General features: G+C 42.9%; 1 protein-coding gene across 1 annotated transcript in view; it reads left to right on the forward strand.

The window, feature by feature from the left end:
* Window positions 1-27677, forward strand: part of ANKS6 (ankyrin repeat and sterile alpha motif domain containing 6) — a 705076-nt gene that overhangs the window by 598331 nt on the left and 79068 nt on the right. Inside the window, 1 exon segment of the mRNA XM_029589918.1 lies at window positions 3344-3460. Coding sequence (XP_029445778.1) covers window positions 3344-3460 — 117 coding nt within the window.

Below are 27677 nucleotides of genomic sequence, written 5' to 3' on the forward strand. Positions count from 1 at the left end.
CAATTTGAAGAAGCAGTCTTTCAGGGTATTATTGATGAATTTTTTGCAGTTAAGGTGACTATCAAGGGAGACGCCAAGGCTGCATACGTGAGGAGGGAAGGTGATATTAGTGGAGGGATCATTGTTCATTGGTAGAGAAGGAGAAATGTTGGGGGGTGAATTGAGGATGAGTTCCATTTTAGCGGCGTTGAGGGCGAGAAAGTTGTTGGATAGCAGGCTGCTGTTAACAGAGAGGGCGGATTTCCAGGTTTCTATAGCTTTATGTATTGAGTCTGTAACCGGAATCAGTATCTGCACATCATCCGCATATATAAAGTGCGGAAGGCCAAGTTTAGCAAGGAGATGGCAGAGGGGGAGGAGGTATATATTGAAAAGTGTAGAGGATAGAGATGAACCTTGCGGTACTCCTTGAGCTAGGGCATGAGGTTTGGATATCAGTGGGGCAGGAGGTGAGTGGGCATCCCTCTTGATCCTTTTTCTATTCAGGACTCCCATGGAATAAGTAAGTGGGGGCCACTATGTTTCTGGCCCGGGCATTTGGGGCAGGCCTATGCTGGTGGACCACCAGCTTGGTCTGTCACATTACACTTCTGATCAGGGCGTGATTGCTAATATCATGATTGGCCTTGCAGAGAACTAGAACCTGAAGGTTCTAGAATTTTCTAGTTTCGGCTGGGAGTACAGAAGGAGCAGATTTCTGTGCCGAAGCCCTGTTCAGCTTATGTGGACAGCCTTTTTCCTGACCTCCTCAGGCACTAAGAAGTGGAGTGTTCAGTTTATTTATGCTGTTTAATCCTTATTGTTTTACCTGTTACTGTTTGCAGATTAAATCTTTTTTTCGTTCACTGTTCTTACATTTTCTTAATAAACTTATTTGTTTATTAGCTCTGCCTGTCTTGGACTGATTAACGATCCCGGTATTGTATGTACATGGTCTGTGGGTGTATTTCTAGGAACTGTGTGACCCTTAGGTTGTGTGGGGTCCTAGTGTCCCTAGAAACCACAAGGGGATAGCTTGTGGGCAGGGTAATACAGAATCCAGCTGGTGGGTGGGAGAATGCCAGGGTAGGAGCGCATGCGCAGGTGCAGATGATCTTGGGCACTACACTCCAAGTGCCCTCAGGGTTAACCCTTAGTGCTGAGGTGTTACGTAAAACACAAAAGAAATAACTTTCTTGTAGAGAAACTAATAAACAGTAAAAAAAAAATTTCAGAAAATAGTTCTGTCCATGCTAAGTTTTAAAGAATAGTGGTTTTATCTGCTAATACTGAGAAATAGTAGTTTGTCTAATTCTCATGAGTAATGAATTAGCCAAGAGGGGAGATGGAGGGCTTCAGAAAAACATAATGGGATAAAACATGGAAGGAGTGCAAGAGAGAATGAAAAGACCATAAATATTAAAAAAAAAAAAAAAAAGGGGAAGCGTGCAGGCAGTTACTAAACACGAAAGCCAAATTAGGAAGATAGAGCACCTGAGGAACACTGAAGCCCTAGATAAAGAATGGAAAATTATTGTTGGGTTATATTGTTTTACTATATATTGCTATATAAAATAAAACTATATCTTAATATTTAAAATTATCGTAGCACTGTGCACAGGGATGGTAACTATCAAACCGCAGTATGGACACACATTGGTGCACGTGCCTAGGGATTGGCAATTTTATAACGTTTGCGCATAAATGCACACGTTATAAAATAACCTGGCCATATGCACATCTGCGCCAAATTTTAAGTGAGCACACATGGGCGCACAAATCCTGCTTCTACATAAGTCAGGGGACATTAAAAAGGGCACATGCCATTCCCAATTTACCAATTCAGCAAGTTCACCCAGTTAACAGCTAAGTCCTCCAACTCCTCTGGTTTGATAGCCCTCACTGAGTTACCTCATACCCTTTAAACCCATCAGAAATGGTTTGATCCTTTTATTTTATCACTTCCATGCCATCCATAGCAGAAGTAAAATTACGCGGCAGGGGACTTTGGCGCACACCAGGGAGTGTAAGTATTTATGCCTGCATTTCTTGGCCAGGTCCCAAAATGCCCATTCACACCCAGACCACACCCATGCCCTGCCATTTTTTGGAAACTTTTGAGATGTATACGCCACGGCATTTATGTATGTGTACGGGCACTTTTTAAAATATGGTTGATATGCATGAGCCTGACTTTTTCGCACATCCCCAATTGATGCACACATCGAGCTTTTAAAATTCTCCTTTAAAGGCACAAAAAGCATAGCCAACAATGATAACTTGTCATGCTTTGAATTCAGACCACCTAGCATCAGCCCCACCACCTGTCTCCTACCTTCCACACTCTACTCTTCCCTTTTATTACTTGATCGTTTTACAGAAAGCTGTTTCGGTCATATTTCTATCTTTATTTTCTAATGCTTTTCTTCCTCTGTGGGGAATGTAGAGAAAACCAGATGTATATGACCGAAAAGTTTAATATAGCTAGAAAAAACAATTCACCATTATCCTATGTTTCTTGAATCTAAAGCCCAGATATTTTGCAGGCCAGAGGCTGTCTAGGTTAAGAACTAGTGGCTACAAGGATTGTGAAGAGCCCTGTATATCTATTTTTTTCTTTCCATTGTTACTTTTCTGTTAAACAATATACATACACTTCTACACTTTCTTTATTTCTGCTGTTTTAAATTCATATTCTATCTTCCTACAGTCTGCATCTTTAACACTCTTGTCTTCCTTGGGGATAATTGGGTAAGTAGTCTGAAGCCAACAAATAAATTTAGGTACCCAGGTGAGACTGTGGAATAAGAATGGGAAAATCACTAGAATCCATATTCTATTTAATGAAAGAAGATTTTGGGTTAGATGTAAAATGGTTTGTGTCAATATTTTACAATGCTAGGGTGGGGCAAACTTGCTGACCACTGTAGAAAATCATGTGACATTATCTAGGGAATACTATTTTTGATTATCGAGGGGAAATAGCTTTTGATTTCATTGCATCAAAATAGCTTCAAATGCTCTGTAATTATTACCACCTTCTATATTATAGTGTAAAGAGAGCTGTCACCAAATTTGAAGAAATTTGGTCTCTTACCCTAACAAACTGCAGTGCACAGAAGTTATAACGTGTTCTTATATGGAAGAGGGGAGATAAGTTATGTTGCACATATTAAATCTCTCAGCGATTGTTTATTTAATACAATATGTACCAGCCTCCTGAGGAATAAAATGATTATTACTGCTAGCTCCAGAAATCCTACCTGCTGAAAATTTACAGTACTATATATGTTGTGCATGATTAACTTGTTTTGTATATTTATACTTGGAAGGTGACTGATCTATTTTATTGTGTTTTAAATAGGTGGATATGGAAGCTTTTCTCACACTTACAGATGGGGACCTGAAGGAACTTGGTATTAAAACAGATGGGTCCAGACAACAAATCCTGGCAGCTATTTCAGAACTGAATGCAGGGAAGGTATGACACAAGAGATTGTCATTGCTATCAAGATTTTAACCTTGCATTTAGGCTTGATGTTATAGTTAAGCAAGAACAACATCTTGTGTATGTTAATATCGTGGAGCTAAATGGTCAAATGTACAGTGATATTGGCTATAATAGGTAATACTGAGAGGGACTTTGAGTTCTCTGAAGAACGGTTGAATCAATGAGTTGCACAACTGTGTGATATGATCTGATAGTGTACTTCTCCAAAGGTTTCTAGGATAAACCTTGACAGATCCTTTGGGCATACTCTCTGGCTTCCGCATACCCGTGCTCATACAGCATATCTGTCTGTAGTTTTCTTCACCTTTTTGGGTTAAAAGAATGCCTTAGGGTTTTTGTTCCTTTCCCTTAGTGTTATAGTTTAAGATTTCTCTATTTTTCACTGTTCTTCTCATATTGTTGGTGGTTTCTGGCTGCAGGACCAACCACTTTTTTTCTATTTATGCTGGTTTTTCAAAATGACTTCTCCATCTGATTTCACGCCTTCAGTTTTTCTGATAGTGGCAGAAAAGAAGGCTAGCTATTTCAAGAAGTGTCCAGACTGTGGGCAGATGTTCATAACTGAACATTACAATACTTGCTATTGATGTCTGGATGAGGACTATGATGTGTCCCTTTGCAGCAACTGCTCTAGGATATCGCTAAAGCCAATCACTTGCTACCAGATAAGGCTACAGTTTAATCTGCTATACATAAAGCAATACAAGTATAGCCAGGGGTAATAAAGCATTGTAAAAGTTTAAGGATCATAGAGTCACACAAACAGTGGAGGCTAGAGGTAATGAAGGAAGTTAATGTAAATTGGTTATTTACTCTGTCAGATAATAGAAGGACCAAGGGGCACTCCATAAAGTTAACAAGTAGCTCATTTAAAACAAAACGAAGAAATTGTTTTTCACTCAGCGCATAGTTAAACTCTGTAATTCATTGCCAGAGGATGAAGTTTCAGCAGTTAGTGTTACTGGGTTTAAAAAAGGTTTGGATAAGTTCCTAGAGGCTAAATTCTTAAACTGCTATTACTGTAATTAATAAGCAATAGTAGCTTGTAATCTCACCTGAGCTAAAAAATTCTAACTTATCCCTATCAATTAAAAAGCAGAATAAAAATACAAACAAAAAACAAACTTTGAAATGTTTGTATGCTAATGCCAGAAGTCTAAGAAGTAAGATGGGAGAATTAGAATGTATAGCAGTAAATGATACACAATAGACCTCTAATGTCGTCCTCTAACTTTCGATTTGAGAAGGGAACCAATCTACCTATGTGAATAACACTCAATTCCCACACCTCTTAATATAAACCATTATCTGCGCATTCCTAATAGACCATCATAATAGGCGTCATTGTGTGGCAATCCATGCCAGTCAATCACTCTGCCTTATATTTAATCATAGGTCAGTCCATAATACTTTTTTAAGGATTTTTTAGTGCTGTAGTGCTTCGTGTATTTAAATTACTTAAAATGTCCACTCTGCTATTAACACCTTTAACCAAGCATTTATATCTTCTTAGTACTTGATACTTTGGTACTTAGCTTTTAGTTGCATGATCACAACTCCTGCCCACGTTTCTCCAATCGGATCATCCAGTAATGTGAACAGTACCACATTAGAGGTCTATTGTGTACACCATAACGTCTAGTGATCGACCTCAATAATGTGGACCAACGTGTACAGCTACTCAGACCAGCAAATTACACAAGCTCTCCAGGGACATACATTGTTGGAAGACAATGAAGTTGCCAGTGAAATACAGACTTGGGATCAGTTTCTCGCGGAGAAAAAGCGACAAACCAGGTTAGAATTACATTCCGCGACATTGCTGCAATATGTCAAAACCGAAATGATTCCACGGGGTTTGAGAATGAGCATATCTCCCTCGATTTATGCAGAAGACACAGAATTTGTTAATCGGTGGATACAAATTCTAAACAAATGCTCATTGGATATCATGTTACTGTTAGTGGAAACTACAGATAAAATTGCCGCGACAGTACGCAGTGACGTGGAAGTTATTCAACAAGGTTTACAACGAGCTGAATCCTTAGAGATATACGAACAACATTTGCATGAGACGAATCAAGCATTAGATAAATTCCGTTCAGAATTAAAGCTGAGTAAGATTGAAAAGTTTAAACGAGACGAAAAAGATTATGCTACAGGCCAAATATATATTTGGCAACGTAAAAAGAATGTTCCATCTAGAAAAGTAGCCTTTGCGGGTTCTTCGGAAGATACTTCTTCATCTTCATCTGACGAGAGCACATATCACACTGCTAATACATCTTCAGCCGGTTATCAACATCCACAACGAGGCAGAAGCAATTACCGTTCAGCTTATCGTTCTAATAATAGACGGTTTTTTCGGACAACACGTCAACCAACGGCACCGGACATAGAATCACGTCCGTGGACGAGGTCTCAAACCAGGAATCCAACGTCCTGAATTTGTCGGACATTAGTTTATCTGATAATCAATTACAAGTGTTAGCCAAAGGTTTATCTTTTGTGCCATATCAATTTTACGATCCGTTCACTTGCCGCAGATTTTTGTACAAATTTTTTAGAAAATTACAACTTCGGTTGTTTTTTTCGAAAATCGAATTCAAAATGGATTGTTCATTGGTTTTTCCAAAATCAACATGGTTACCTTCGGGCACCATGGATCCGGCAATAAAAACTTATATAGATCTTGTGTTGTGGGATTTAGATCAATTAGAAAGAGTGAAGTTTGCTCCGTATTATAATTTAACTCGGGAGCAATCTGCTGCTTTACATGTATTACAAAATGATGACAGGATTATTATCAAAAAAGCAGACAAAGGTGGGGCAGTGGTGATTATGAACCGTGTGAAATATGAGACTATGGTTTTAGAACATATACAGGATTTACAGATCTATGAACCACTCGCACAAGATCCCACGCAACCACTTCAAACACAGATCGATATATTAATAGAAGATGCGTTCGCTGAAGGTTTTTTGACGACGAAAGAAGTGAAATTTCTACGGGTGAAATATCCACGTTTTCCAACATTGTATATGGTGCCAAAAGTGCACAAAAATTTGTATAATCCACCAGGCCGTCCAATCGTCACAACTATTGGTTCCCTCCTAGAGCCACTGTCTTCATTCATCGATGTAATTATTAATCCCATGGTGAAGAGCGCGACATCTTATTGCAAAGACACTAAACATATGTTGTCCAAATTACAAGACCTTCAGGTAGAAGATTCAGTGCTTCTAGTAACTATGGACATTAAATCCTTGTATACTTCAATACCCCAAGAAGACACCTTAAAGATCTTGGAGAAGTATTTGGATGGTAGAGAACGTCCGCATCGCATTCCGACATCCTTTCTAATGGCCATAGCGCGATTAGCCCTATGTGAAAATTATTTTGTGTTTCAGAATCGGTGGTATAAACAAATCAGTGGGACCGCTATGGGCGCCACCATGGCTCCAAGTTTGGCCAATCTTTATGTGCGCCAATTTGAGGAAGACAAATTGTATCATCAATCAGAGTTCAGTCCTTGGACAAGATACATCGACGATGTATTTTGTATTTGGCATGCAGATGAAACGTGTCTCCAGGAGTTCTTCCGGTGGCTAAATACATTGGACGAGCACTTACAGTTCACCATGACTTTCGACCGTGCTGATATTAGTTTTTTGGACATTGCTATTAAGCATGAGAATGGTAGTTTTATCACCACACTATATCGCAAGGAATGTGAGAGAAACACTCTCCTCCATTATTCCAGCTTTCATCCGCATCATTTGCGGCAAAATCTACCGATGGGCCAATTTTTGAGGCTTCGTAGGATTTGCAGCACTAAAACTGAATATGTATCACAAGCTGCAGCGCTCAAGTTACGATTGTTGGAACGGGGGTATCCAGTGAAATACATCAAGAAAGCTTATAAGAGAGCATACAATGCGGAACGGCAGTGGTTGTTACTTGATACCCCGAAGGATAGCTAGGATAATCGCATAGTGTGCACATTACCGTATTCGAATCAGAGTAGTGCAATTTCCAAAATTTTATATCAACATTGGCCTGTGTTGAAAACACATAGTATTTTCAGAAGGTCCCCCCTGATCACATACAGCAGAGGTAAAAACGTGGGAGATCTGGTCATGCATTCATTTATGTCACCAGTTACATTGAGTAATACCACCCAACAGAAAGGACACTGGGCTTGTAAACATTGCTCCATGTGCAGTCAGGCCATTGAAGGTGATAAATGGGTAGATAAAGATGGATTAGTGCACAAAGCACGATATTATTCGTCATGTGACACTTCGAGGGTAATATACATTGTAGTGTGCCCTTGTAACTTGTATTATATCGGACGCACGAAGCGGCAAATACGAGTTAGATTAATCGAACACCGCAGTTGCATTAACACGGGCAAAATGTTAGCCCCGATGGTGGCTCATTGCTCTGAACAACATCACACTTTTCAACAACTTAAGTGGCGAGTATTAGATGTGATTGCAGATAATATGCGAGGGGGTGATCCTAACTTTGTATTAAACTTAAGGGAACAACAATGGATCTTTCGCATGAGCACTGTCACGCCTTTAGGACTTAATGGCATTATCGATTGGTATTCGTTGTAATTCCAGTTAACACGCTAGGTATCGACAGGGGGTTTTGAGAATGCGATGGTAAGTTACCAGTGAATGGGGATTCCGACACCAGAAGTGACGTAGACGGTACGCAATGCACAGGGGCTTTAAAATGGAGGCGGGAAATTCAAACCGGAAGAGAAGTACGAAAATAACGCTGAGAGCCATGTTAAAGCAGTAACGAGTGAGTAGCTGATATACTGTTGTGTTTGAGAGATAATAGTAGTTTACCGCATTGACTGATATTTTTTTTGCGGCGCAGACTTTGCCCTTGAGGAAGGACGATACCGTCCGAAACCTGTACAGCGTTGGGCTTTGACGCAGTAATGTGGTACTGTTCACATTACTGGATGATCCGATTGGAGAAACGTGGGCAGGAGTTGTGATCATGCAACTAAAAGCTAAGTACCAAAGTATCAAGTACTAAGAAGATATAAATGCTTGGTTAAAGGTGTTAATAGCAGAGTGGACATTTTAAGTAATTTAAATACACGAAGCACTACAGCACTAAAAAATCCTTAAAAAAGTATTATGGACTGACCTATGATTAAATATAAGGCAGAGTGATTGACTGGCATGGATTGCCACACAATGACGCCTATTATGATGGTCTATTAGGAATGCGCAGATAATGGTTTATATTAAGAGGTGTGGGAATTGAGTGTTATTCACATAGCAGTAAATGATGACATAGACTTAATTGGCATCTCAGAGACATGGTGGAAAGAGGACAGTGCTATACCGGGGTACAAATTATATCGCAATGACAGAGAGGAGCACTCGGTAGGAGGTGTGGCACTTTATGTCCGGGATGGCATAGAGTCCAACAGGATAAACATCCTGCATGACACTAAATACAAAATTGAATCTTTATGGGTAGAAATCCCTTGTGTGTCAGGGAAGACTACAGTGATTGGGGTATACTACCGTCCACCTGGTCAAGATGGTGAGATGGACAGTGAAATGCTAAGAGAAATTAGGGAAGCCAACCAAATTGGTAGTGCAGTAATAATGGGAGACTTCGATTACCCCAATATAGACTGGGTAAATGTATCATCGGGTCACGCTAGAGAGATAACGTTCCTGGATGGAATAAATGATAGCTTTATGGAGCAATTGGTTCAGGAACCGACGAGAGAAGGAGCAATTTTAGATCTAATTCTCAGTGGAGCACAGGACTTGGTGAGAGAGGTAACGGTGGTGGGGCCGCTTGGCAATAGTGATCATAATATGATCAAATTTGATTTAATGACTGGAAAAGGAACAGTGTGCAAATCCAAGGCTCTCGTGCTAAACTTTCAAAAGGGAAACTTTGATAAAATGAGAAAAATTGTTAGAAAAAAACTGAAAAGAGCAGCTTCAAAAGTAAAAAAAAATGTCCAAGAGGCGTGGTCATTGTTAAAAAATACCATTCTAGAAGCACAGTCCAGATGTATTCCACACATTAAGAAAGGTGGAAAGAAGGCAAAACGATTACCGGCATGGTTAAAAGGGGAGGTGAAAGAAGCTATTTTAGCCAAAAGATCTTCATTCAAAAATTGGAAGAAGGATCCAACAGAAGAAAATAGGATAAAGCATAAACATCGGCAAGTTAAATGTAAGACATTGATAAGACAGGCTAAGAGAGAATTTGAAAAGAAGTTGGCTGTAGAGGCAAAAACTCACAGTAAAAACTTTTTTAAATATATCCGAAGCAGAAAGCCTGTGAGGGAGTCAGTTGGACCATTAGATGATCGAGGGGTTAAAGGGGCAATTAGAGAAGATAAGGCCATCGCGGAAAGATTAAATGATTTCTTTGCTTCGGTGTTTACTGAAGATGATGTTGGGGAGGTACCCGTAATGGAGAAGGTTTTCATGGGTAATGATTCAGATGGACTGAATCAAATCACGGTGAACCTAGAAGATGTGGTAGGTCTGATTGACAAACTGAAGAGTAGTAAATCACCTGGACCGGATGGTATACACCCCAGAGTTCTGAAGGAACTAAAAAATGAAATTTCAGACCTATTAGTTAAGATTTGTAACTTATCATTAAAATCATCCATTGTACCTGAAGACTGGAGGATAGCAAATGTAACCCCAATATTTAAAAAGGGCTCTAGGGGCGATCCGGGAAACTACAGACCGGTTAGCCTGACTTCAGTGCCAGGAAAAATAGTGGAAAGTGTTCTAAACATCAAAATCACAGAACATATAGAAAGACATGGTTTAATGGAACAAAGTCAGCATGGCTTTACCCAGGGCAAGTCTTGCCTCACAAATCTGCTTCACTTTTTTGAAGGAGTTAATAAACATGTGGATAAAGGTGAACCGGTAGATATCATATACTTGGATTTTCAGAAGGCGTTTGACAAAGTTCCTCATGAGAGGCTTCTAGGAAAAGTAAAAAGTCATGGGATAGGTGGCGATGTCCTTTAGTGGATTGCAAACTGGCTAAAAGACAGGAAACAGAGAGTAGGATTAAATGGGCAATTTTCTCAGTGGGAGTGGACAGTGGAGTGCCTCAGGGATCTGTATTGGGACCCTTACTGTTCAATATATTTATAAATGATCTGGAAAGAAATACGACGAGTGAGATAATCAAATTTGCAGATGACACAAAATTGTTCAGAGTAGTTAAATCACAAGCAGATTGTGATAAATTGCAGGAAGACCTTGTGAGACTGGAAAATTGGGCATCCAAATGGCAGATGAAATTTAATGTGGATAAGTGCAAGGTGATGTATATAGGGAAAAATAACCCATGCTATAATTACAGAATGTTGGGTTCCATATTAGGTGCTACAACCCAAGAAAGAGATCTAGGTGTCATAGTGGATAACACATTGAAATCATCGGTGCAGTGTGCTGCGGCAGTCAAAAAAGCAAACAGAATGTTGGGAATTATTAGAAAAGGAATGGTGAATAAAACGGAAAATGTCATAATGCCTCTGTATCGCTCCATGGTGAGACCGCACCTTGAATACTGTGTACAATTCTGGTCGCCGCATCTCAAAAAAGATATAATTGCGATGGAGAAGGTACAGAGAAGGGCTACCAAAATGATAAGGGGAATGGAGCAACTCCCCTATGAGGAAAGACTAAAGAGGTTAGGACTTTTCAGCTTGGAGAAGAGACGACTGAGGGGGGATATGATAGAGGTGTTTAAAATCATGAGAGGTCTAGAACGGGTAGATGTGAATCGGTTATTTACTCTTTCGGATAGTAGAAAGACTAGGGGGCACTCCATGAAGTTAGCATGGGGCACATTTAAAACTAATCGGAGAAAGTTCTTTTTTACTCAACGCACAATTAAACTCTGGAATTTGTTGCCAGAGAATGTGGTTAGTGCAGTTAGTATAGCTGTGTTTAAAAAAGGATTGGATAAGTTCTTGGAGGAGAAGTCCATTACCTGCTATTAAGTTCACTTAGAGAATAGCCACTGCCATTAGCAATGGTTACATGGAATAGACTTAGTTTTTGGGTACTTGCCAGGCTCTTATGGCCTGGATTGGCCACTGTTGGAAACAGGATGCTGGGTTTGCTGGACCCTTGGTCTGACCCAGTATGGCATTTTCTTATGTTCTTATGTTCTTATCTAATGTTTGGGTTCTTGCCAGGAACTTGTGACTTGGCTTGGCCACTGATGGAAACAGGGATACTGGGCTTGATGGACCCTTGGTCTGACCCAGATTGGCATTTCTTATGTTCTTATTTATTCCTTTGATGCCAGAGCCTAGAGACAGGCCAAAGGAATGCAATGGGTTTCATTCTCCACCTTGGCTCTGAGTGCTAGAATACAGAATTGAGGAAAAATTGCATTGGATGCCATTCTCTCTGAAGTGGACTGAAGGCTTTATAAACACTGTCCAGCTTTTTGTTTGTTTTGTTTTTGGCTCACCAATAAGCCTAGAACACTAATTGGATAGCAAACTGCATATCCTTTACTTCTGCCCAAGTTGGTTTAACTTCAGTTAATTACCTAAAGAAATTATCCACCTGTATTCAGTGATCCTTAAAATTCAAAAAGTAATAATTTTGAGGATCTTTATATACCATACAATTTGATATGAGTGCTATCATATCAGATACTAAGTCCTGTTCTTTTCCAATACTTACCTTTTTTTAAATAAAATTTTTGTTTGAATGAAAATCAAATGCCCAATACTTATCATGGATTGATGTAACTCTCAGAAAAGTGAATCATGATTCATATAATGTTCATGCTTGTCCAGACACAGATCTATGTTTCAAAGGAATCTCCCTCTGCCATTAAGGATCTCCAGTAGTCCTCAGTTAATGCATTTATATCTAATTATTGTTAAGATACAGACTCCCAGCACAACAGCATTTTAAAACAGTCTATGGGCATATTCTTTGGCTTAAGTCTTCCCATTCTTTCCCTTTTTTGTTCCTGTTGAGAGCATGAGCCCCTCTTACCGTGGCACAGTTGATGAGGCTTCAGGGGCAGGGCCCTAAGGTTCACATTGATGGCAAGCGAATGAGTCTTTGCATGGGCCAGACTAGGAGAAAGTCTAGAAATCTGTAATTATGGACAAAGGCTGGAGCTGAGACAAGCATGGAGCTGAAGACTGTGGCAGAGGCTGAAGCGGAAGATGAGGATGCAGCTGAAGACAGGCTTGGATGATCTTTACTGAGGTGTTAGAAGGACATCTGAGGCAGCTTAATCTAGGAGAGTATCCATTATGACAGGGCACTGCAGGGGCTTTCCTGCCGAGAGCCCTTTAAATCTGGCAGTTTCAGCATGCCCACATGCTAGGGAGGCCTGTCACTTTGGAGTTGGTAGAGGCATCCTGCCACATGGGCGTCTCTGACTGCGCATGGGTGAGTGCAGCCGCTCGCAGGGCTGTCCAATTAGTTGACTCTAAGATGACCTCCATTTTTTTCTTTTCAACAGCTTAATGATCATTGATCCATTCCATCTAGTGACTATTTTGCCTGTTGACAGGTCTGATATTATTGCTTATACCAGGGCAAGCAATGTATTGACCATCTTGCTTTTATGGAGGAGGAAAAGTCCTTTTTTTGATACCACTCCTAAATACAACCATGTGTCTACTTGGGTTGCAGTGCTTAAGCAGAATATGAAAGCACCTTATTTGAACTCCTTTGCTTTTAAATGGGGTAATGATTTGGGATTACCTCTGGTAGAATCGGATATCTCTCAAGCCTTTTCATTAATTTATAAGTGTCTATTATAAGCTGATATGAGAGAAATTCAGTTTAAGATACTTCATCGGAGGTATATAACAAGAGTGGCAGGAGAAGATGAAGCTTTGGGATAATGACACCTATTTAAAGTGTAATGCACATGTCGTACCTTGTTCCATGTTCACTGAATGTCATAAGCTGCAGTTGTTTTGGAGGCAAGTTTGTCCTGGAATTCATTATTGATTGGTCTGGCAAATTAACATACATTTGTATGATAAGAGTTTTAAGATTGCCAAGTGAGGTGACCAAAGATTTTACCAATATCTGTTCTGTTAGCCAAGAAGATTATCCTTATTTTATTTGTTATTTATTTGGAATTTTTTATATACCGACAACAGTTTGCACATCGTATCTGTTTACAGTTAACTTAAGAACATAAGAACATAAGAAAATGCCATACTGGGTCAGACCAAGGGTCCATCGAGCCCAGCATCCTGTTTCCAACAGTGGCCAATCCAGGCCATAAGAACCTGGCAAGTACCCAAAAACTAAGTCTATTCCATGTTACCATTACTAATGGCAGTGGCTATTCTCTAAGTGAACTTAATAGCAGGTAATGGACTTCTCCTCCAAGAACTTATCCAATCCTTTTTTAAACACAGCTATACTAACTGCACTAACCACATCCTCTGGCAACAAATTCCAAAGTTTAATTGTGCGTTGAGTAAAAAAGAACTTTCTCCGATTAGTTTTAAATGTGCCCCATGCTAACTTCATGGAGTGCCCCCTAGTCTTTCTACTATCCGAAAGAGTAAATAACCGATTCACATCTACCCGTTCTAGACCTCTCATGATTTTATACAGCTCTATCATATCCCCCCTCAGTCGTCTCTTCTCCAAGCTGAAAAGTCCTAACCTCTTTAGTCTTTCCTCATAGGGGAGTTGCTCCATTCCCCTTATCATTTTGGTAGCCCTTCTCTGTACCTTCTCCATCGCAATTATATCTTTTTTGAGATGCGGCGACCAGAATTGTACACAGTATTCAAGGTGCGGTCTCACCATGGAGCGATACAGAGGCATTATGACATTTTCCGTTTTATTCACCATTCCCTTTCTAATAATTCCCAACATTCTGTTTGCTTTTTTGACTGCCGCAGCACACTGTACTGACTATTTCAATGTGTTACCCACTAATACACCTAGATCTCTTTCTTGGGTTGTAGCACCTAATATGGAACCTAACATTGTGTAACTATAGCATGGGTTATTTTTCCCTATATGCATCACCTTGCACTTATCCACATTAAATTTCATCTGCCATTTGGATGCCCAATTTTCCAGTCTCACAAGGTCTTCCTACAATTTAACACAATCTGCTTGTGATTTAACTACTCTGAACAATTTTGTGTCATCTGCAAATTTGATTATCTCACTCATCGTATTTCTTTCCAGATCATTTATAAATATATTGAAAAGTAAGGGTCCCAATACAGATCCCTGAGGCACTCCACTGTCCACTCCCTTCCACTGAGAAAATTGCCCATTTAATCCTACTCTCTGTTTCCTGTCTTTTAGCCAGTTTGCAATCCACGAAAGGACATCCCAATACAGATCCCTGAGGCACTCCACAGTCCAATCCCTTCCATTGAGAAAATTGCCCATTTAGTACCCGATGACCAAGCTGGGTTCATGCCTGGGAGATCCTCCGCTGATAATGTCCGGAAAATTTTGGACATCATAACTGTGGTACAACGGACGGATATTCCGGCTATCCTATTAACTATTGATGCAGAAAAGGCATTCGATAGAGTACATTGGCCTTTTCTATTATCAGTAATGGAAAGGATGGGCTTGGGGGGCCATTATTTAACTTGGGTGAAAGAACTGTATCGGGACCCCAGGGCGTGTATAAATGTAAATGGGGGGTATACAGACACGTTTCCTATACACCGAGGTATGAGACAGGGTTGCCCGCTTTCACCATTACTTTTTGCGTTGAGTGTGGAACCGCTGGCGGAAATGGTACGGGTTCATAGAGATATATGTGGAGTGCGGATGGCTGGTAAACATTACAAAGTGTCTATGTATGCTGATGACATTATATTTACTTTTACCAATCCCGAAGGCTCTTTACCGGCGGTCATGATGATTCTGCAACAGTTTGGGGAGGTATTGGGCTTTAAGGTGAATATGGAAAAATCCGAAATTATGTCCTTGGGTATTTCTGCAAGTCAACAAACTGTTTTAGCTCACAATTTCCCTTTTCGCTGGACCAAAGGGCCAATTAGATATTTAGGGGTCAACATAGTGGAGGACCATGGGAAACTATTTAAGGCAAATTATGATCCCTTAATTCGTATTCTATATCAGGACATGCAGAAGTGGGACAGATATAACATCTCATGGTTGGGGAGGATTTCCGTGGTAAAGATGAACTTATTTCCGAGATTGAACTATCTTTTTCAAGTTCTCCCGTGCTTGATACCTGATGACTGGTTTCATACATTGCAGTGGAAACTTTTCTCCTATATCTGGAAAAGGCATCCGCCCAGGATTGCTCGCAGTGTTCTATATAGGGTGCGGCAGAAAGGCGGATTTGGGGGTCCCTAATATTAAAAAATACTATATTGCTTCGCAATTACAAGCGGTGGTGGAGTATCATATCGCCAGTTGCAGAAAACAATGGATGAATATTGAGCAAACATCCTGTGGGAGGGGTCCCGTAGAGCAGCTATTTTGGGAAAGACAAAGGCCAGATATGAGAAGGTTGCATATCTTACCTTCATTGCAGTGTACATTGACTCTATGGTATAATTGGAGGGAGAAGATGACTGGGAAGACACGGGGCTTTTACCCTGTTCAGTTCCGTGTATTGAAGGAGTTCCCAGCTGGTAGTACATCGCGAACGTTCACAGCTTGGGCTGAGAACGGATTGTGCAGGGTCTCCCAGGTTTGGGTGGCAGGGGCTATGAAATCTTTTCTGACCCTACAACAAGAGTATGGGGTACCGCAGGCGGATTTTCTAGCCTATGCTCAATTGCGCCATTATTTAAATAGCAGAGAGATTAGACGAGATTTAGAGAAAGGGGTTTCGTTAATAGAAGGATTTTGTGCTTTGTCTAAGAAACCATCCAAATTAATGTCCAAAATCTATAAATTCCTGGAGGAGGATGGGAGTTATTCGGCTGCTCATCTTAAGGAGTGGATGGAGGATATTGGGGGAACTTGGGATTCCGAGAGATGGGACAAGTGTTTTATGGGATTGGGGAGGCACTCTGTCGGCTGCAATGATTGAAAATGAATATAAATTATTGTATAGATGGCACCTTTGCCCGCTGAAATTGGCAAAATGGTATAGTCAACTCCCCAGCAAATGTTGGCGCTGTGGTGCAATTGAAGGTTAGTTCTTCCATGTCTGGTGGACCTGTTCAGTAATTCAGGATTATTGGGGTCATATTCAGAGTTTGGCCAGGGAAATCCTGGGGGTGGCTCCACCACTAAGGCCGGAATTATGGCTTTTAGGATTATGGATAGAGGAAGAGGGACTGGAACTGGGACATGAGCGGTTCCTTCGATATTTAGCTATTGCTGCCAGATTGGGAGTGGCACAATGGTGGAAAAAAACGGATGCCCCACCTATATCATTAGTAGTCTCGAAGCTTATCAATATTAGAAATATGGAAAAAATAACTGCTTACCGGAAAGATATGCTAGTCAAATTTGGGAAAATATGGGATCCTTTCAATCTATGGTCTCAAGTTAGCAGACCCTGAGTGGACCAGGGAGCGGTGTACTAGAAGTGGGTTACTTGCTCCTATCTTGTTAGAGGGGGATGATTGATGATGATTTTATTAAGTGATATTACTTTGTGATATGAATGCTTATTCAGTTACCCGGGACTTAGCAGAGATGTTATAGATTATTGTGTATAGTATGTTCAATTGAATTGTATTGAGTTAAACCACTGTTGTATGGTATGTAATAGTAGCTGACCTGTAGGGGGGAGGTGGAGGGGAGGGGAAATGTGGGAAAAATTTGGATAACTGGAGCGTCTCTTGAGAGGCGGAGCTGTAAGTAACCTTGTTGGCTTTTTGTAAATGATATCCAAATAAACATTAAAGTATAAAAAAAAAAAAGAAAATTGCCCATTTAGTCCTACTCTCTGTTTCCTGTCTTTTAGCCAGTTTGCAATCCACTAAAGGACATCGCCACCTATCCATTGACTTTTTACTTTTCCTAGAAGCCTCTCATGAGGAACTTTGTCAAACGCCTTCTATCTACCGGTTCACCTTTATCCACATGTTTATTAACTCCTTCAAAAAAGTGAAGCAGATTTGTGAGGCAAGACTTGCCCTGGGTAAAGCCATACTGACTTTGTTCCATTAAACCATGTCTTTCTATATGTTCTGTGATTTTGATGTTTAGAACACTTTCCACTATTTTTCCTGGCACTGAAGTCAGGCTAACCGGTCTGTAGTTTCCCGGATCACCCCTGGAGCCTTTTTTAAATATTGGGGTTACATTTGCTATCCTCCAGTCTTCAGGTACAATGGATGATTTTAATGATAAGTTACAAAGTTTTACTAATAGGTCTGAAATTTCATTTTTTAGTTCCTTCAGAACTCTGGGGTGTATACCATCCGGTCCAGGTGATTTACTACTCTTCAGTTTGTCAATCAGGCCTACCACATCGTCTAGGTTCACCGTGATTTGATTCAGTCCATCTGAATCATTACCCATGAAAACCTTCTCCATTACTGGTACCTCCCCATCATCCTCTTTAGTAAACACTGAAGTAAAGAAATCATTTATTTCCTAGAGTGTAGCCAGATGGACTCAGAACAAGTGGGTATAGTGTGCTCGTGCTAGCAGTTGGAGACGGATCTGACGTCAGCACGGGTTCATATACCCCCCACAGGAAGTGAGACAATTCAGTAATTTCAGTCTCCAAAGCAGTTTGGAGAGCCTGCACGCTCGCTGAGCGTGTCTTCCAATACTACTTTCTACTTTCTGCTTCTATATTCTACTTACTAAACTTCTACAGACAAGCCCCGCACTCCTGCGGTGATACCCTCGGGTCCCTCCCCCAGTTGAGTTTCCCGGGGTGATTTCCATGATCCCTCGAAGGTCTATGCTTCGGTCCGGTGGCCGAATCGCGGCAGGGATCTAGCCCCCGAGCGAGAAGGCTCGGGCATGGCGGAGAGGCACCTTGGTCCCGGCGTGGACTTAGAGGCAGCGGTGGTGAAGGTATTTCCCCTCTCCCCCGCAGCTGGAGACCGCCCGGGTTTCAGCCGGGAAGTGCCGAGGACCAGGTAAGGCGTATATCTCTTACTGTTTGGTCTCCGAGGTACGAGGATCGGCGGCGTTGCCTGCATGCGGCACGCCGTGGAGGTCGCCATTTTGTTGGCCCTGTTCAGGTATTGAGCGCCCGTTGATGAGCGCATGTTGTATACAGGGATTCTGTTATACATAGTATTAAGCGCATATTATTGAGCGTGTATTGCTGACCGCATATTATTAAGTGGTGTATATTGCTGATCGCATATTATTAAGCGCATATTGTCTATTATTGAGCGTATATTGCTGACCGCATATTATTGAGTGCATATTGTATACTATTGAGCGTATATTGCTGACTGCATATTATTAAGCGCATATTGTCTATTAGTGAGCGTATATTGCTGACCGCATATTATTGAGCGCATATTGTATACTATTGAGCGTATATTGCTGACTGCATATTATTAAGCGCATATTGTCTATTAGTGAGCGTATATTGCTGACCGCATATTATTGAGCGCATATTGTATACTATTGAGCGTATATTGCTGACCGCATATTATTAAGCGCATATTGTATTCTATTGAGCGTATATTGCTGACCGCATATTCTTGAGGGCATATTCTTGAGGGCATATTATTATTAAGCGCCGTCGTCCTGCATTCACCTGCCGCGATGGAACATTTAAACGCCCCGGCGTCTCCCGCGGCGGCGCTGCCTGAATCCGGCGTGCCTCTGCTCAGCATGCCAGCTTAGAGCCACGCACAGCGAGGAGCCAGACTCCCTATGTGCCCAATGTGAGGAGGCAGTGGGAGCCTCGGGCCAGGACCAGTCTCAACCAAGGTATGCTCCCTATGTGCCCAATGTGAGAAGGCAGTGGGAGCCTCGGGCCAGGACCAGTCTCAACCAAGGTATGCTGATAGTTCCCCAGGGGCTACCCCGTATCTAGCGGGCAGTCTCGAACAACCTTGGATCCCGGGGGACCTGGTACCCCGATGACTAGAGACCACTTCCATTTCCTGGGTGGATCTCTTTAAGGGGATCCATGCCTTTGTACAGATGCAATCAGCTTCCCGTCCAGGCCCTGCTGCTGCTCCAGCTGATCCTGTCCCTGGACCTTCGCGCCCTTATCGTGGGCACCCGCCTCCGGGCAGTCCGGTTCAGGCGGACCCTGATGTCTCGGAGGACGAGTCCGAACCCCCCGAGGAGGGGGAACTTCCCTCGGGGATTGAGCCATATCGAACCATGAGGCGGTTCTTTCCCAAGGAAGATCTCTCCAACCTGGCATCTCAGTGCCTGGCGGAGTTGGCTATTACAGGCCCTAGCACTACGGTGCCATCTATGCAGAACCCTCTGCTGGAAGGTCTTCGTACTACAGCCTGCCATTTTCCCTTCTTGCAAGCAGCACAGCGGCTGATAGATTTGGAATGGGCTGCACCAGCGGCCTCATTCAAAGGGGGTCGGACCCTGACGGGTATGTACCCCCTGGACCTGGCAATCAAGGAGATGCTGGCGTGCTCTCAGGTGGACGCCTTGGTTAGCGCTGTGGTCAAGTGCACTACTATTCCAGTTGAGGGGGGGGGGGGGGCGGCCCTCAAGGAGGCTCACGATCGGTGACTGGACGCCATCTTGAAACAGACCTTTGAGGTGGCAGCTCTATCCTTGCAGATCGCAACCTGCTGCACAGTGGTGACGCGTTCCTGTTTGTCACAGGTCAGGAACAATGCTCCGGCAGTGGACATGGAGTCAGCTCTCTCGTTCCTCACGGATGCCACATCTGACCTAGTCCATACGACAGCCAAAGGGGTCTCATCCTCTGTAGCTGCCAGGAGGCAGCTCTGGATACGGAAGTGGTCAGCCGATGCTCCTTCAAAGACACGCCTCACCAGAATGCACTTTAGGGGTTCTCTCCTGTTCGGCAGCGACCTTGATAAACTGGCCAGCACATGGGGCGCCTCTCCAGTACCTCGACTGCCGGAAGATAGGTTCAAAAGGAACCAGCGCGCCTTTCCGAGGCCTTCCAGAGGTAGATGCTCCCAACGCTTCATTCCCTATAGGAGTCGCTACCAGGCACCTCGTCCTCAGGTCAGGAAGCAGTCCTTTCGGACCAAGCAGCAGAAGAGGGGAGCCGGCCCGGGTTCAGGGCCCGGCCACGCCTCCCAATTAGAGACTCAGCCGATCCATCCGGGGGACGGAGCCGTAGGGGGCAGGTTAACCCTCTTCTACCCCAGATGGGTCGAGATTACGTCGGATCAGTGGGTCCTCGCCATCATCCAAGAAGGGTATTATCTGGACTTCCATCACCTCCCTCCGGACAGGTTTGTGGAATCTCCATGTCCAAGCCACAAGAAGGCAGCATTAGAAGTTACCCTGGCGAGGCTCCTGTCCTTGAAAGCCATAATCCCAGTACCTGCATGGGAAATGGATTCTGGACATTATTCCATTTATTTCATGGTACCCAAGAAAGAGGGCACTTTCCGGCCCGTACTGGACCTCAAGTCAGTCAACCGATACTTAAGGGTCCCGAGGTTTCGCATGGAAACTCTGCGCTCAGTCAAGACTGCAGTACAGCCAGGAGAATTCCTCACGGCCTTAGACTTGTCAGAAGCCTACCTGCATATCCCGATCCATCCGATCATCAGCGCTACCTACGCTTCAAGGTCCTGGGACGCCACTTCCAATTCCGGGCTCTGCCCTTCGGGCTAGCCACGGCGCCGCAGACCTTCACCAAGGTGATCGTAGTGGTAGCAGCGGCGCTCAGACGGGAAGGAATCCTGGTCCATCCCTACCTAGACGATTGGCTGATCAGGGCGAAATCACGAGAGGAGAGCCATCGGGCAACCAACAGAGTGCTCGCCCTTCTGGAAAGCCTGGGATGGGTAGTCAAGCTAAACAAGAGTTGCCTACAGCCTTCCCAATCACTGGAATACCTGGCACTCCAGTTCGACACCCAGGCAGACAAAGTCAGTCTCACCACCAAGAGAAGGTTAAAACTCCAGACGTGTCTACGGTCCTTAATGGGAGCCAGCCGGCCCATAGCTTGGGATTATCTGCAGGTTCTCGGTCGCATGGCATCCACCCTGGAAGTGGTACCCTGGGCAAGGGCCCATATGAGACTTCTACAACGCTCCCTGCTCTCTCGATGGAGCCCTCGTTTCCGGAATTACTCCGTGCATCTACTTCTGCCAGCCAGAGTGCGGACCCAGTTATGGTGGTGGTTGCAGTCCAACCACACAAGCAGGGGGTCGAAGATGTCCTCCCCCACGTGGACTCTGCTCACCACAGATGCCAGCCTGAGCGGATGGGGAGCACACTGCGAAGAACTCACTCCACAAGGACAGTGGAACAGAGAAGAGTCAGGGTGGAACATCAATCATCTGGAGGCACGGGCAGTCCGGTTAGCCTGCCTGCAATTTGCTCACAGACTGCGGAACCGGGCAGTCAGAGTGGTGTCCGACAACGCCACCACGGTGGCATACATCAACAGTCAGGGCAGAACTAGAAGCCGACGGGTGTCCCTAGAGATAGCCCCACTTATGGCTTGGGCAGAGGCGAATCTTCAGGACATCTCCGCCGTCCACATTGCCGGGAGGGACAACACCAAGGCAGACTTCCTCAGCAGAGAAAGCCTAAATCCGGGGGAGTGGCAGCTGTCGCCCACAGCCTTTCAGACAATTGTGGATCACTGGGGGACGCCAGCCATGGACCTATTAGCGGACAGGTCCAACGCTCAAGTTCCCAGATATTTCAGCCGCAGGCGGGATCCTCGAGCCCAGGGGATTGATGCCCTGGTACAGCCGTGACCTCAGGGGATCCTGCTATACGCCTTTCCTCCATGGCCCCTGCTGGGCGCCATTTTACACAGGATTCAGCGACACAGAAGCCTAGTTCTTCTAGTGGCCTCGGACTGGCCAAGAAGACCGTGGTACGCAGACATGAGAAGACTACTGGCAGGGAATACTCTACCTCTGCCTCCATACAGGGACCTGCTACGGCAAGGCCCCATTCTCCACGAGGATCCAGCTCAATTCTCTCTTACGGTCTGGCCATTGAGAGGGCTAGACTGAAGAAAAGAGGATACTCGGAGCCGGTAATAGATACACTCCTCCGAGCATGCAAGTTCTCCACATCACTAACATATATCAGGATCTGGAGAGTTTTTGAAGCCTGGTGCGACTCTCACAGCACCAATTCGCATGCCACTGATTCCTATCATTTTGGACTTCCTACAAGATGGACTTCAGAAGGGTCTGTCCCTCAGCTCCATCAAGGTTCAGGTAGCAGCGCTGTCTTGCTACGGTCCCAGGAGTGACGGCAACACCATTGCCAAACACCCAGACGTTTCACGTTTCCTGAAAGGAGTCAAACACATTCGCCCGCCACTGAAGTGGCCAGTGCCCCTGTGGAACCTCAACCTAGTATTGGAATTTCTAGCGGGATCCGCCTTCAGGCCCCTTCGAGGCCTGTCTCTCCATTTGTTAACCTTGAAGATGGTGTTCTTGCTGGCCGTGTGTTCAGCACGCCGCATCTCAGAGCTACAGGCACTGTCCTGCCGTGATCCATTTCTCAGAATCACTCCAGAAGCTATCCATCTTCGCACAGTTCCCTCCTTTTTACCCAAAGTGGTCTCCCACTTTCACCTCAACCAAACCATATCCTTGCCTACCACGGAAGGTTTGAAGAAGTCGGAAGAAGGTCGAATGCTACGTCATCTCAACATCGGCAGACTGCTGTCCAGATACCTGGAAATGTCTGAAGCAGTACGAAAGACGGACCACCTGTTCGTCCTGCACAGTGGGCAGAAGCAAGGGGAAGCAGCCTCACGGCCAACCATCGCCCGCTGGATCAAAGAAGTTATCAAGGCAGCCTACGTAGAGGCAGGAAAACCACCACCTCTACAGGTCAAGGCTCATTCTACCAGAGCGCAATCGGCCTCTTGGGCAGAAACTAAGATGCTGTCGCCTGCAGAGATTTGTAAAGCGGCGACGTGGTCCTCCCTCCATACCTTCTCTAGATTCTATCGTCTGGACATCAAGGCCAGGGAGGACACAGCATTTGCGAGGGCAATCCTTACTCGGTCCTCGGGCAGCCTCCCGCCCAGTCTGGGAGTAGCTTTTGTACATCCCATTTGTTTTGAGTCCATGTGCTACACGCTAGGAAATGTTGAGTTTACTTACCCGATAATCTCCTTTTCCTTAGTGTATGTAGATGGACTCAGCATTCCGCCCGGCTGCCAGTATACATAGGGATTCGCCGACTCACGGTAAGACATGTTCTCTTATATAGGGCATCCACCCTGCCGGGTGTCGATGCCTTCCGGCTGAGTACACTGGCGGTCTCCAGCTACCATCAATTGGTCAGGGTAATCCTGTTCATTTAATCGATCGGTCAGTCACACATATATCCATAAAAGCTTTTGCAAGGAAGATTACTGAATTGCTGCACTTCCTGTGGGGGTATATGTACCCGTGCTGACGTCAGATCCGTCTCCAACTGCTTGCACGAGCACACTATACCCATTTGTTCTGAGTCCATCTGCATACACTAAGGAAAACGAGATTATCAGGTAAGTAATCTCAACATTTTCAATTATGGTTAAAAGTCCGTAATCTGGTCTGAGTGGAAATTCTATACTGGATTGTTAGGGATTTTCTATTATAGTTTGTTAAATTTTCTTCATTATTTTGAATATGCTGATATAAGACAGACAAACATGGTTAGGTGTGTTAGTGCATGAGTGTGTTTGGGGGGTATTCACTTATGAAAACTAACTTTGAGTCTATATGCATCACTTTCTTCATGGTTGCTGTATTGGTATTAAGTTTTATTATGTTTGGTTTGTATGTGACTCAAATAGATAAAAAAAAAAAAAAGATTGTCTTCCAAAAAAACAGAAAAAGGGTTCCAACATCCTTGGAGAGTGTTTGTTTTTCTTTTTTGTTAAAAGGAACTGTTAGCTAGGGAGTCCCAATTTTGTGACTTGTGATTCTATTATTCAAACAAAATCTTCAAGTGGATAATTGATTATATCACAAAAATACAAAAATCCACCCACAATTATTGGAAATAATACCTGCCCAACTTATTAAAAATTGTTAATAGACAACTTATTATGCAAATAAAATAAAAAAAACTGCTCATGTTCTGTAATCCAATCATCTGGTCTGTTGTAGTTTTCTAAAGCTTAGTGTTATCCATATTCACCTCATGTAACAATGCAGTTCAAAAAATGTTTGAACAACAAACTTATTTATTTATTTGTCAAGTTTTATATACTGTCATTCGGTTTCGCCATCCAAACGGTTTACAAAGTTTCGATGTTTAACAGAGAGTTCAAAAAGGTTCATTCTAATGGTTGTCAACATAGAAATACAATCTACAAAGATATTAAAGTTTTATGAACTTAGTTCGTAGGATAGGTTATACATGTTTCAGATAAATTGTTATGTCAATTTTTACATTGGTGCAAAATATTTTAGCTTAGTGTTAATGGGGTGGAGTGGTGATTTAGTCATTGGGTGAGTTATCTTATCTTGTGTAGTTCATTTAACTTATCTTGTGTAGTCCATTTACTGTCCCATTGTAAAATCAAAATCTTTTAATGTTCAGTGAAACTGTCCCAACATGGTACAGTGTTTGTAATGTGCTCTGCTTCAAGGTTCTTCAGTGTGGTTCAGCTACTCAGTCTGCACTAACATAAAATGCCAAACATATATGATGTGAAAAATTTTCAAAAGAGCCAATTTGTACACCCAGATCATTAATCAATTGTGCAAGAACAATGATTGGATTTAAACAAAAAGTGAAGCTGTAACACAGTATTGTATCATGAACTGCAAATTTAAAAATTGCTGTATCGAAAAATCTAATCAATGCAAGGAATTCCATTTGATAACATCCAGTCCATATAGTTTCACTGTATTTATGGTATATATCTATTATTGTTAATAGAAATTTAAAAGGTTTTAACCAGCCACCACTATGGGAGTGATCAGGAATATGTTCTGTTACTGTCCACGTGAAATGACTAAACTTGTGTCCAAACTCACTGTGCTTATTTTCTTGATATTTCCAAATTTCTTGTGCTTGATGAGTCTATCTTAATGGATCTTTTGGTCCATCCCACATATACCAGTGGGTACAAACATTGTAGGACATATATCACAAAAGATGATTGACGTGGTAAAGAGTGTTTCAAAATGATCCTATACATGGATATAGGATGTTGTCATGTGGCATACCTGCTCTCCTCCTCCTCCTCCTGAAAGTAGGCTTATTAACTTAACAGTCGAGCTGAGGCATGCTGTGTAAGCACATGGATATGGGAATCTATCATACTTGCCTGAATGGACTTCAGATTTTTCCTAGAAAACTCCAGAAGGTGTTATCTGTTGGCACCATTGGATCATGTCATCCAGTTGTGTAAGTGGTGATTTCATAGTCTTCAGGGAATACTTGTTAAGAGTAAGCAACTTCATTGTCTTGTATTTTATTCATTAGTTATTCATGGCTTAATGACAAAACCTAATGTTTCGATTACTGTATAAGACTGTGTTGGAAAAACAGAAAAGTCTTTTTGACTTCTTTGTATTATGAATGGATGTGTGAAGAGATTTAACTATCAGATTATGTAGGTATGATCATTTGATATTTTTATATATCTGTGGTCAGGGCTTAATTTGTAGACAAAAAGGAAGTAGAATTGTGGAAGGTGGTGGGATGGGATGGGAAGGAGCAGAGCTAGGTATGACCTATGCCAAAGGTCTAACACCCACATACCTGAACAATTCTTAACACTCTTAATATGCTCACTAAGCACTGTAGACAAAGGACAGCTGGGGGTTGGAGATGTAGAATCACTGGGGTAAGGAGGAGAAAGCAGATAAAGAGAATGGGGCACTCTCTAACCCCCGTTTACTCTCAGCCCTGGTGATCTTGGTTCACTTCTGCTTTAGGGGGTGGGAGCAGACTGTGTGTACTGTCTTCTGTTTTTAGTCTCCTTGGGGCTCGGAATTCAAAAGCATGGCCTGCTTTGTCTCCTTGGGGATGGAAAGAAGGGAGCAATGCCACATGTATTCCTTACTTGTTCTGTTCTCTCTCACTCCTCCCACCACACTCAATCTTTTCTCCACCCTCCACCCTCTCTAATCATCTTGGTACATTCACACTTGCAGCACCTTTGATCCTCTCAGTCACTCTTTCCCCCATCTCCCCCACACAACCCACACACAGTCTTTCCCTCCCACGTCACTCACTTCCCCATCTCCTCATTCACTCTCTTGACCCTTTTCGCCCTCACCAAGAGAGGTGGCATGGCTTGGCATAAGCAGGAAGCCAATACACTCAGGAGTTGCGAGAGCAGGCTGTTGTCCCTCACATCCAAAACAAAAAAAAATCCAAATTAAAAAAAAAAAAAATCAAAGCTATGTGGCTACCCTTGTCTCAGGATAAGCAACCCCTATACTCTCTGTTCTTCTCTGCTTCCTGCAAGGGCTGGGGGGTGGGGGCATAAATCATGCAAAATTGGTTTTGCTCTGTTTCCTTAGAGGGAGCCAGAATTTGCAGTATATTGCTGGCTCTGCTCCACTTTCTTGGGTCCTAGAATAAAGATTGACACAACGCTGTTCTGGGTTATTCTGCCAGAAATTAAGCCCTTGTAATGGACATAAAAAAAGGGTTGAGTTAGTACAAGTTTGAAAGATATGAGCAGTAGTGCCATTTATCAAGACCAGGGTTATAGATTTCAAACTTGTGCTAATTAAAACCCCTCATGCCTTCTCTTCTCTAACCTGCAGGCTGCCTGGGAGAGAAGGGCTGGAGAATAAGACCCCTGCTGCTCTGCCTGTTAAGCCAGAAAAGAAGAGCCAGAACTGCATTCCTGGCTGTTCCCTTACATATTAAGCCCTGTCCTTGGTTCACTGTTATTGGCCAAGATGTTTTTGTGTGGATGTGTATATATGTAGCAAGGTGTCTGTTGGATAAGTAAAAACGAGTGCATCCAGCTGAGAAAGGACAGCAAATGACTTATAGATGCTACCTTTTTATAGGGCTAACCTAGTATGTTTGGACTGAATTTCAAACATTATATTCCAAAATGAGTTATAAGTGATGTCTGAATATT

Source organism: Rhinatrema bivittatum, chromosome 2 (genome assembly GCF_901001135.1).
Source record: "Rhinatrema bivittatum chromosome 2, aRhiBiv1.1, whole genome shotgun sequence".
Classification (NCBI taxonomy): Eukaryota; Metazoa; Chordata; class Amphibia; order Gymnophiona; family Rhinatrematidae; genus Rhinatrema; species Rhinatrema bivittatum.